Source organism: Notamacropus eugenii, chromosome 1 (assembly GCF_028372415.1).
Source record: "Notamacropus eugenii isolate mMacEug1 chromosome 1, mMacEug1.pri_v2, whole genome shotgun sequence".
Lineage (NCBI taxonomy): Eukaryota > Metazoa > Chordata > Mammalia > Diprotodontia > Macropodidae > Notamacropus > Notamacropus eugenii.
The window spans coordinates 672,704,455-672,716,849 of record NC_092872.1 but is presented as its reverse complement, the minus strand read 5'-3'; the positions used below and the strand labels follow the sequence as shown (position 1 = coordinate 672,716,849).

The 12,395-nt window shown below is 40.5% G+C and overlaps 1 protein-coding gene across 2 annotated transcripts; it reads left to right on the top strand.

Annotated features, from left to right (window-relative positions):
* Positions 1–6: 6 nt before the first annotated feature.
* On the top strand, positions 7–4,718 carry GEMIN6 (gem nuclear organelle associated protein 6). Of its 2 annotated transcripts, none has more exons than XM_072635829.1 (3): positions 7–179; positions 1,336–1,472; positions 2,795–4,718. In XM_072635829.1, exons 2-3 carry the CDS (start codon positions 1,339–1,341, stop codon positions 3,168–3,170), a joined length of 510 nt encoding a protein of 169 aa, XP_072491930.1. In that variant the 5' UTR covers positions 7–179; positions 1,336–1,338; the 3' UTR covers positions 3,171–4,718. The 2 variants fall into 2 exon arrangements, with proteins under 2 accessions (XP_072491930.1, XP_072491929.1); XM_072635828.1 differs by lacking the exon at positions 7–179 and adding an exon at positions 569–770.
* The last annotated feature ends 7,677 nt before the right edge of the window (positions 4,719–12,395 follow it).

Genomic DNA, 12,395 nt, shown 5'->3' with positions numbered 1-12,395 from the left:
GCCTGCGGCGGGGAGCGCGCGGCGGGGAGCGCGGCTTCGGGCAGGCCTGGGGGCAGCGCGGGGCCGGGCAGCGCGGGGCCGGAGCGGCGGGGCGGGGAAGACAGCCCCTGTTAGTGGCTAGCGTTGGGGTTACGTTGAAAGTGCTTTACCGATCCCGCCTCTGCCCCCCCTCCCCTCAGGTAGGTGCGTTATTATCCCCACGGTATTGACCGGTGGACTGAGGCACCTGGCGGCTAAGTGACTCCCCCAGGGTCACCCGGCCTGGGCGGAGGGTCCGAGGTCTCTGAGCCCTGTCTCACCGCGTGCCGCCTCCTCCTGCCCTCAGCGGGGCTTCGACGTGGGCAGTCCTTGGCGTGAGGCCGGGTACTGACCCTCCGGCCGGAGTGCCTGGCACACAAGTGGCGCTTAACAAGCGCCCGTTGGCTGACTGCCCGGCAGGCGCGGAGTGGGGCCCCGCGGCCCTCCAGGTCCTCCGGTGCGGGTCTGGACTTGTCAGAGTGCCGCACGGAGGACCTCGAGGGCCACGTGCGGCCCCGCACCCCCGGATGGCCGATTCCAACTCCTCGCGCTGCTGACAATAAAACCTGGATCGCTGACCCCGGCAGAAACGTGCTGCACGTCCGGTGACCGTGAAGGAGGTGGTGCCCCTTTCAAGGGGGCAATCTACTGTGTGTTAGCTTGGAAGATACGCCTACAAGAAGATTGAAATGCCCCTATCTCTGAGGGCTCGTATGCTTAAGAAGGGAGCTGTGTTTATAAGGATACACAAAGTAAATGCAGGGTAGTTTGGCGGAGGGGGCATCAGTAAACACCTTTTGTGGAAGTTGGCAGTTGAGCTGAGACTTGAAGGACGCTAGGAATCCTGAGAGCTGGTATTAGAGCCTAAGTCTCTGGGATCCGGTTGTGCTGGCTCACAATGTTCTTTTATAATTGTTCTCCCACTTCCTCATGTTTCTGTGTTGTCCGCCTCAATTATTTGCGGCTTAAGGGTAGAGACTAAACCTCTTCCTCTAGAACGGGGCTGTAGACCCCTTAAATTCTTACCTAATAGTGTCAGACAAATAGAAGAAAATTCTAGTAGGCTTCATGCTGGTTTAGATCACAAATTTATATTACCTATGTTCGTTTTTTAAATTTATTTTGTTAAACATTTCCCAGTTATATTTTAATCCAGTTCTGCCAGGAATTCAGCACATTGGTTTTTAAATTGCTTTAGAACTTATGGTGATTCCCTGATGTCCTTGGGGCCTTGAGTGGGCACAATAAATATACAGAGTCATCTTACATGGCCTTCATTTCTAAAATCTGAACTAGTTGCTATTTGAATTGTTCTAGCTGATGACCATGAGTGAATGGATGAAGAAAAGCCCATTAGAATGGCAAGACTTTGTATATAAAGAAGTCAGAGTGATAGCCAGTGAGAAGAATGAATATAAAGGATGGGTTTTAACAACAGACCCAGTCTCTGCCAAGTGAGTATGGTGTGACTTGTTATCTCTTTGCAGTCAGGGTGCTGAGTTTTTTAACTTTATTCCTACTCTCCCTCTTCTTCTCATCCATAAGGAATATTAGCATGACTGTATATTAAAATTCAAGCTGAAAATGCGGTGTTAGACAGTGGTTATCATCTTTCTTTTCCTGGTACATTGTGCCTTCTGTGAAGGAGGCATTTAATAAATGTCTGTTAGTGACTTACAAGAGCATTCATTTTCCTGGCAGTTGCTCTAAGCCATGTAGAATTTTGATGACCCTCATCAGTCACAAACATTTTTCTCATAGTAGATAAGTGATCTTCATTAGGCATAACTCTTCCAACTTGGGAGAGCTTGGGAAACAGAAGTAGCTAGAACTAGCCTGCCTTAGGCATTCAGAGCTGGGAGACCAGCATATATCTTTTCATTTTGTTTAAAGTTGATTTTAAAGTGACATACAAGGCTTTGTGGAACAAGCAAATCCTATATTCCTAATCATGTTGAATTTATTATATTTACGTGCTAAACCGCAGCATCTCTTTATAAACATTTATCCCATTTTAAAATAGGCTTAGGAAACTGAAAGTTAATTGTTGAGGGTCATCCAGTCAGTTGGATGGAACCCAGAATGATTCCTGTTTCTGTCTTTTAAACCCCTGGTTTTGTATCATGTGAACTAATTAGACTTTGGTTGTGTAAGAGTAGACATTTTGAACACTACCATGCATATTATAGGCAACTAATATAAATACTTGTTGGTTGAATGAACTTCTGTGTCATTTAAAAAATAATTTTTTCCCCCAATTATATGTAAAAACACTTTTCAACATTCAGTTTTTAAAATTTTGATTTTCAAATTGTCTCCCTCCCTTCTTTCTTTCTCCCCCTCCCTGATACGATAAACAGTTTGATAGAGGTTATACATGTGCAATCAAGCAAAACATATTTCCACATAAGTAATGTAAAAGAAGACAGACTCCCTCCCAAAAAACACAAAAAAATAAAGAGGAAAATATGCTTCAATCTGATTCAGACTCTATTGGTTCTTTCTCTGGATGTGGATAGCATTTTTTATCATTAGTCTCTTTGGAATTGTCTTGGATCATTGTATTGCTGGGAAGAGCTAAATCATTCATAGTTGATCATTTTTTCTGTTTCATGAAGATGGAAAGCATTTCAACAGGTGGTATGTCGGGGATGGTGTAGCTTGTTTCCCTTTTCTCTGCTGTTTAATTCTGGGTTATTAACTTGTATCCTCCCCAGTTAGGAGGCCTGTAAGTCTTTGTTCATTCCCTTGCTGTGTATTTTCTCTCATCCCAAAGTATCGTCCTTGTGAATTTTCTTGAAGATGGCACCGTGGCTGTCACTGGAGTCATGGGACATGCTGTGCAGACTGTTGAAACTTTGAATGAAGACAACCAGGAAGTGAGAGAGAAACTGATGCATATGTTTATGCCAGAAGAGAGTCAGGCCTACAACCCTGAGGACCTGGAAAAAAGGAAGATCAGCTTGAAGTCCTGGCTGGAGAAGAATCACATTCCCATCACTGAACAGGGAGAGTCACAAAGCACCCTCTGCGTTGCTGGGGTCCTGACCATAGAACCACCCTATGGACCTGAAGACTGCAGCAGTTCAAATGAAATTATTTTGTCCAGAGTCCAAGATCTTATCCAGGGACATCTTAGGGCTTCCCAGTGAGACACCAAAACCTGTTGCTCAGCTTGGCAGAAAAAAATACTTCATTTTTTTTTCCCTTGGTAAAGCTTGTTGAATAGTAATCCCTTAATCTTCTGGAGGTCTTTGAGTACATTCTGTACTTATGAAAACTTTGGTGTTGCAAGTGAATGCAAAGATTCACTTGCTGGTGGTATGCTCTCTGTGTTTTGGATATGGAAGAGCCAGGGAAGGGAGAGACTGATAGGCACAGGAAAACTCCTATTTGTAGGACCCCTTTTGTGGTAAGGATCCACACACCTCCTTTGTTAGCCAAGAGATAATGAGTAAGTACTGGGGGTAATGTAATCTGAACCTTTAGAAAAAGTTGTCACTGCAAAACACAGTCTATAAATTGATTTGTAGGAGGAGGGGAGGTAAACATCAAGATGTGTGATTTCATGAATATGTGGAACTTCATTTCACTGATATAGAAGGGTAACTGCACCTTCAAGTCTTAAGAGAATTACCTGCAGACTTAGTAGCTAAATAACTGGTCAGGTCACACAACTAATAGATATCAAAGGCAGGATTTAAACCCAGGTCTTCCAGCTTCTAGGGTTGACTCTCTGTTCTCATGCTGCCTAAAAATGTGCCTATTCACACTGAATATTTTTAGTGTTTTGGCCTTTTATTGATTATCTATATTCTTAGTATAATGGCCAAATTAGTTGTAAGACTTGAATATATTTTTAGGTTGAAACTTCTCGCCTTTGGTTGACATTAGGAAAGTCTTCTGTGCTTGACTCATAATTCTCTTATACTCTACAATCAAATTCACTGGTTAATAACAGCAGTAGAAATTATTCTTAGAAGAGGGTAAGAGCTTGAGTCTAAGAAAAAGTATCTGGTAGTAACAGTCTTTATTAATCAGACTTTCTTAGGGTCTATGTGAAGATTGCTGGTAGGCAGTTCTGAAGCCTAACTGAGGGGGATGATAAGTAGGTTTTTATGTTTGGAGATTAATTAACTGAAGACATAATTTCCTGGCAACTACTAAGTAGTTAAGTGGTTTAAATAGTCTGTTTGCAAATAAAACCTGATGGCCCCAAGATAAATGAAATGACTTTACCTTGGAAAGCTGCTAGGCTAGAGAATCAAGGTCAGGTCAATGCTGGAAATAATTTCTTTGGGATTCTAACTTTATTCTCCATTTTCAAGTCTAGTGTAGTGAATCCTGGGATCTTCCTTCCCTATTTTCTCCTATATACAAAAAGAGCACCTCACATAAATAAACAATGACTGGTCTCAGTATCCAAGGTTGCCTTTGAATATCCTTGCATAGTGAGGGAATGTTGAATGACCTCCAAAATCCCTTCTAGTCAAAGATTACATGCTTCATACAAGAAGAAAATCTGTATTCATTCCTATATTCATCTCTTCTCTCCATTGATTCCTTCTGTGACTCCTTTAGACCAGTGATTTTCAACTTAAACTTTGACAAGGTCTCTGATTTTTTGTTATTCCTCCAAAATGCTATGTATTTTTAAACATGAAAATGAATTAAAATTTATTTTGTTTTTTAAAATTTGATGACTTTCTTCTACTCCTTTCTTATCCCTCCCTCCTCCATCCAATACATGCACATAATGTTTTGACACATAATCAGTCAATGAATAAGCATTTATTAAGTATTTGTTACTATGTTCTAGTCATGGTTAGGCAGTGGAGATTCAAGGAGTGAACTCCCAGGGTAATTTAATATACTGGTCACAATATTCTTTTAGACTTATTCATTAAGGGTTTATAATAACTAAAATGATAATTTTTGTCCCCAAAATCTCCGAATTAAAATTTATATTATATAATTATATAAAAAACATATGTGCCTGAAATTAGAGAATGTATTTGAAACAGTTGGTCATTTATTGCTTAAGGTACCACTTTGGATCATCTTTGAGAGCTCTGTAGGGATTCTCAAACCACTAAATGGGGAACCACTGATGTAAACAGTAGTGATTCTTCCAAGGAAACAAAAGATTCTGAAAGATGGAGGTCAGGAGGATATGCACTTTAGTCATGGGGGACAGCCAGTGCAAAGACACATAGAAGGAAGATGGAGGATTATGATAGTGTTTATACAGTATTTTAAAGTTTACAAAATACTTCGTACATATTACTTCCTTTTATCTTAACAGCCCTAGGAAATAGGTGTTATTGTTATCCTCATGTTACAGGTGAAGAAACTGAAGCTGACGGTGCACAGTGAGTGTCTGAAGTCAGATTTGAATTTAGAACTATCAGCGTACTTATATCCTGCATCACTGAGTTGCCTCTAACCATATATAGTCCATAAGGAGAAGGAAGTTAGTGACTGTAGAATGTGTGAAGTGGAGCAGTGTATATAAATGTGTAATAAATGCTTTTTACCATCAGCAAACATCTGTAATGGGTATAAGTTAAAAGCCTTCATAGTAAGATCAGGGATGAAGCAATATTGTTGTTCAGTTTTGTACTAGAAATGCTAGCTAGAGCAAGAAGAGAAGAAGAAGAAATTGAAGGAATTAGAATAGGCAATTAGGAAGCAAAATTATCATTCTTTGTAGATATAATGGTACACTTACAGAATCCACTAATAAACTAACTGAAATAATTAACAGCTTTAGCAAAATTGCAGGATAAAAAATAAACCCACCTGGATCATTAGCATTTCTATATATTACCAATAAAATCCTCCAGCACAGCGAGAGATAGAGAATTTCCATTTTTAACTACATGATATAACATATTGGGGAGTCTACCTGACTCATATGAGTCTATATGAACACAACTACAAAACACTTCACACAGTCAGATATAGCAATTTGAAAGATATTAATTGCTCATGGGTAGGTTGAGCCAATATAATAAAAATTATAATTTTGCCTAAATTACTTATTCAGTGCCATACCAATTAAACTATCCAAAAATTATTTTATAAAAGTAGAAAAAAAATAAAATTCATCTGGAAAAACAAAAGGTCAAGAATATCAAGGATATTCTTATATCAACTCATTATCAATATCAGTGAAATATATCAATATTCAGTATCAATGAAAAAAAATGTGAAGGAAGGTGGCCTTGCAGTACCAGATTTCAAACAATTACAAAAGGGTAATCAAAACAATCTCGTACTGACTAGAAAGTAGAGTGGAGGAATAGGCTAGATACATAATGCATTATAGTAAGTGACCATAGTAATTTAGTGTTTGGTAAACCCAAAGATACAAGCTTTTGGAACAAAAACTGCTGGGAAACTGGAAAACTGTGACAAACTAGGTGTAGACCAACATCTCATACTGTATACCAAGATAAAGCAAAAATGGGTACATGATTTAGACATAAAAAGTGATACCATAAGCAAATTAGAAGAGGATGGAATAGTTTACCTGTTAGATCTATGGATAAGGGAAGAACTTAGGACCAAATGAGAGAGAACATAAAATGTAAAATGGATAATTTTGATTATATAAAATTAAGAAGGCTTTGCAAAAACTAAACCAATGCAACCAAAATGAGAAGAAAAGCAGAAAATGAAAAAATTTTGACATCAGGTTTCTCTGATAAAGGCCTCAGTTTCTCAAATATATAGAGAACTGAGTCAAATTTATAAGTCATTTCCCAACTGATAAATGGTCAAAGGCTGTGAACAGGAAGTACAAAGATCAAAGGTATATATAGTCATGAAAAAATGCTCTAAATCACTGTTGATTAGCAAAATGGAAATTAAAACAACTCTGAGATGTCACCTCACATTATCACATTGGCTAATATGACAGAAAAGGAAAATGGTAAATGTTGGAAGGGATTTGTGAAGATTGGAACACTATTAGTGGAGTTGTGAATTAATTCAACTAATCTGGAGAACAATTTGGAACTAATGTCCAAAGGGCTATAAAACTGTGCATACCCTTTGATCCAACAATACCATTACTAGGTCTGAATCCCAAAGAGATTTAAAAAGGAAAAGAATCTATTTGTACAAAAATCTTTATAGCAGCTCTTTCTGTGGTGGCTAAGGATTGGAAATAGAAGGAATGCCCATGATGGGGAATGACTGAACATGGGGTATATGATTGTAATGGAATATTGATGATGAGCAGGCTGATTTCAGAAAAATCAGGAAAAGACTTACATGAACTGACACGAAGAGAAGTGAGCAAACCAGGAGAACCTTATAGAAAGTAATAGCTACACTGTATGATGAACAACTGTGAATGACTTAGCTGTTCTCATCAATACAATGTTCCAAGACAATCCCAAAAGACTCATGATGAAAAATGCTATCTGCCTCCAGAGAAAAAAACTGATAGTCTGAATGCAGATGTAAGTGTACAATTTTTCACTTTTCTTTTTTTAAATTTTGAGGTTTGTCCCACAAAATGGCCAGTATGGAAATGTTTTACACGATTGAATGTGTGTAACATATAGTATTGCTTACCCTCTCAAAGAGGGAGAGGAGGAAGGGACAGAATTTGGAACTCAAAACAAAACAAAACAAAAAACAATGAATGTTAAAAATTGTTTTTACATGTATTTTGGGGGGGAAATAAAATATTTGAGAAAAAATATATAAATACTTATTAAATTGAAGCTCTAACTCAGAACTGCTCCTTCTCAGTTTCGGAAGAAGTCAGAGCAGCATAGGTCACTGTCTCCCAAATACATTTGGAGGAAGTGCTTCTTCATTAGTGATGAGGTGCTGCTGTGTTGGTAGAGAACAAACCCAGAACTGAAATAATTTAGAAGGAAGTTTATTAAGTCATCTGGCAGAGGGGAAGAGCAGAAAAGGGGTGACCCAACCTCCCTCTGTCTGGAAGTTGTACATTACATAGAGTTCAAACAAAGTGACAAACACGTGTCTGATCAGCCAGCACAGAGGCAGTTTTCAGATAAGACGTGTGAGTTGCTAGAGATGTATAATGGGAGAAAACTTCTTATTTTCCATGCATCAGTCTTGTGCTCCCTGGAAGACTGTTTTGGCCAGCAATACCTGGAATTCTAAGTTAAGTGTTAAACAAATCTGGTCTCCAAGCAACAAGCCTGGTCTCTCAGCCATGTAGGGAGACATTCAGACAAAGCAATCAATTTTCCCCACAGCTGCAAACTTTAGAGTTGTGTTCAAATTGCCCTGCTCTGCTATATCCTACCTTTGTGACGTTAGGAGCTTTTCAGTCCTTAGTTAAGTTGTCTGTAAAATTTGTGTGTGTGGGGGGGGAAGGGAATGGATTATTATGATCTCTAAGGTCTGTTGTAGTTCTAAATCGACTCCTATACTCACTGCTTTGGTGGAGGCTAGCAGAAGTTTTACTGAAGGCTTGTTCACAATAATTGTAACATGAATGATCCTTTTCCCAGAAAATATTAGGAAAAGAGCTTACTTCTCAAACAGAGCAATTTGGTATTTCAACAAAAGGGGCATTCAGCATTTTTAACAAATATGGAAAAAATACTGGGGGGGTGGAGCCAAGATGGCGGAGTAGAAAGACGCACATACACATAGCTCCGAACCCACAACCCACAGAATGGCTAGAGGGGACCAACCCACGGTGAATTCTGCACCCAGAGGCCACGGAATATTGGAGCGAGGGAGATTTCTGTTCCGGAGAGACCTGCAAACCTCTTGCGGGGGGTCCTTCGCGCTGTGGACTGGGCGCCGGGACTGGGAGCTGAGTGCAGCCCTGCAGCGGCCGCGACACCGTGAGAAAAAGATCCGAACGGGCTACGGGGATGTGATATCCTGCGGCCACGAGGGTCCCTCCACCCACAGAGGGACCTGCAAACCTCTCGCAAAAGGCCCGTCGTGCTGCAGACACGGAGCCCAGCCCAGACCTGCGGCGGCCGCAGCTCCAAGAGGTACAGATCCGAGCAGGCTTTAGGGACGGGATCTCCAGCAGTGGCACAAGTCCCCCCATCCACAGGTGACGAGGGTCGGTGAGAGAGTCTCTTTGGCGGGTCGAGAGGGGAGTGGGGTACCCCCATGGCTCGGACCCCCCCGGGAGATAGAAGCTGAGAGGCGGCTGCAGACAGGGGCTCCCCAAGCAGGCGGGAGCCTGGATCCATTGTGGAAGGTCTGTGCATAAACCCCCTGAGGGAACTGTGCCTGAGAGGCAGCCCTGCCCCAACCTGACCATCTGAACTTAATTCTCACACTGAATAGCAGCCCTGCCCCCGCCAAAAGCCCTAAGGCGGGAAGCAGCATTTGAATCCCAGTCCCCAAACGCTGGCTGGGAGGACCAGGAGGCGAGGTGGGTGTGAGGAGAATATTCAGAGGTCACGTCACTGGCTCGGGAGAATGCCCAGAAAAGGGAAAAGAAATAAAACTATTGAAGGGTACTTTCTTGGAGAACAGACATTTCCTCCCTTCCTTTCTGACGAGGAAGAACAATGCTTACCATCAGGCAAAGACACAGAAATCAAGGATTCTGTGTCCCAGCCCACCCAATGGGCTCAGGCCATGGAAGAACTCAAAAAGAATTTTGAACGTCAAGTTGGAGAGGTGGAGGAAAAACTGGGAAGAGAAATGAGAGGGATGAAAGAGAAGCATGAAAGGCAGATCAGCTCCCTGCTAAAGGAGAACCAAAAAAATGTTGAAGAAATTAACACCTTGAAAACTAGCCTAACTCAATTGGCAAAAGAGGTTCAAAAGGCCAATGAGGAGAAGAATGCTTTCAAAAGCAGAATTAGCCAAATGGAAAAGGAGATTCAAAAGCTCACTGAAGAAAATAGATCTTTCAAAACTGGAATGGTACAGATGGACGCTAAGGACTTTATGAGAAAGACAGATATCACAGAACATAGCGTGAAGATTGGAAAAATGGAAGATAATGTGAAATATCTTATTGGAAAAGCAACTGACCTGGAAAATAGAATCAGGAGAGACAATGTAAAAATTCTGGGACTACCTGAAAACCCTGATCAAAAGAAGAGCCTAGACATCATCTTCCATGAAATTATTAAGGAAAACTGCCCTGAGATTCTAGAACCAGAGGGCAAAATAAATATTCAAGGAATCCACAGAACACCGCATGAAAGAGATCCAAAAAGAGAAACTCCTAGGAACATTGTGGCCAAATTCCAGAACTCCCAGGTGAAAGAGAAAATATTGCAAGCAGCTAGAAAGAAACAATTCAAGTATTGTGGAAATACAATCAGGATAACACAAGATCTGGCACCCTCTACATTAAGGGATCAAAGGGAATGGAATAGGATATTCCAGAAGTCAAAGGAACTAGGACTAAAACCAAGAATCACCTACCCAGCAAAACTGAGTATAATACTTCAGGAGAAAAAATGGTCTTTCAATGAAATAGAGGATTTTCAAATTTTCTTGATGAAAAGACCAGAGCTGAAAAGAAAATTTGACTTTCTAACACAAGAATGAAGAGAACCATGAAAAGGTGAACAGCAAAGAGAAGTCATAAGGGACTTACTAAAGTTGAACTGTTTACATTCCTACATGGAAAGACAATATTTGTAACTCTTGAAACATTTCAATATCTGGGTACTGGGTGGGAGTACACACACACACACACACATGCACACACACACACATACATAGAGACAGAGTGCACAGAGTGAATTGAAGAGGATGGGCTCATATCTTAAAAAAATGAAATCAAGCAGTGAGAGAGAAATATGTAGGGAGGAGAAAGGGAGAAGTTGAATGGGGCAAATTATCTCTCATAAAAGAGGCAAGCAAAAGACTTATTAGTGGAGGGATAAAGAGGGGAGGCAAGAGAAAAACATGAGGTCTACTCTCATCACATTCCACTAAAGGAAAGAATAAAATGCACACTCATTTTGATAGGAAAACCTATCTCATAATACAGGAGAGTGGGGGACAGGGGCACAAGCAGGGTGGGGGGGAGGATGGAGGGGAGGGCATGGGGAGGAGAATGCAATCCGAGGTGGACACTCATGGGGAGGGAAAGGATCATAAGAGAATAGAAGTAATGGGGGTCAGGATAGGATGGAGGGAAATATAATTAGTCCTATACAACACAACGGGTATGGAAATCTTTTGCAAAACTACACAGATTTGGCCTATATTGAATTGCTTGCCTTCCAAAGGGAAGGGGTGGGGAGGGAGGGAGCTAAAGAAGTTGGAACTCAAAGTGTTAGGATCAACTGTAATGTTCTTACCACTGGGAAATAAGAAATACAGGTTAAGGGGTCAAGAAAACTATCTGGCCCTACAGGACAAAAGAGAAGACGGAGACAAGGGCAGAGAGGGAGGATAGAAGAGAGAGCAGATTGGTCACAGGAGCAATTAGAATGCTTGGGTTTGGGGGGGAGGGGATAAAAGGGGAGAAAATTTGTAACCCAAAATGTTGTGAAAATAAATGTTAAAAGTTAAATTAAAAAAAAAAAAAAAAAACCAAATATGACCAAGCTTTCAGAAGCTTGGTGTGGGATGGTTGCTTTTACTTAAGTATATTTCCTCATTCCTTTTGATAATATTTAATATAAATGTTAGACTTTAATAATGTCCAAAGTTTGAATTAAGAAGAGCCTGGACCTAATAGTCTCCTTTGTTTAGAGGAAGCCTTTTGATATCAAGCAAATGGGACTCCCTTATCAGACCCTTCTTCTAGCATCCTAGTGAAGAGAGGAAAACACAGATACCTTGGGTTGTAACTTCAGCTTTTGTCAAACTCTGTTAAGATAAACAACTTCAAAGGCCTGTTTAGGACAGGATATCTGTTATCTGGGTGATGGGACTATTTCCTTATCTTAAATCACAGAGATATGCTACAGAAAGAAGATGCCCATAGCTTGGGATCATAAAACCCAACTGATGCCACTTTGTTTACAGTGTGTTTATCCAAAAGAACTCCTTCCTCATGGCAAAATGTACTTAAGACAGTCAATTTCTGTACTAAGTCAGCCAGTTCTGATCCTGGCTCCATAGTGCCATATAACTGTTATCTTTATAGGGAATTGATTAATTAATTAAATCATAAAATGTATGCATTTAGCCTGTTGCCTTTTCTCTAACCAAGTTTTCAGGTCAACACTCTGCACAATGTTTTAGTGGTAAAATATTTGCTTAAAAGAGGAAAGTTGTGGATTAATGCATTATTTTATAATAATTCCTATTCTCTTCCCTCACTCCCCTAGACTAGTGATAATGTTTAATATAAAATTTTGGAATAATCTCTTTGTTCTCTCTGAAGCAAACTCAGAGAATGCCTTTCCTATGTCAGCAAAAACCACCCAAGGCTGACT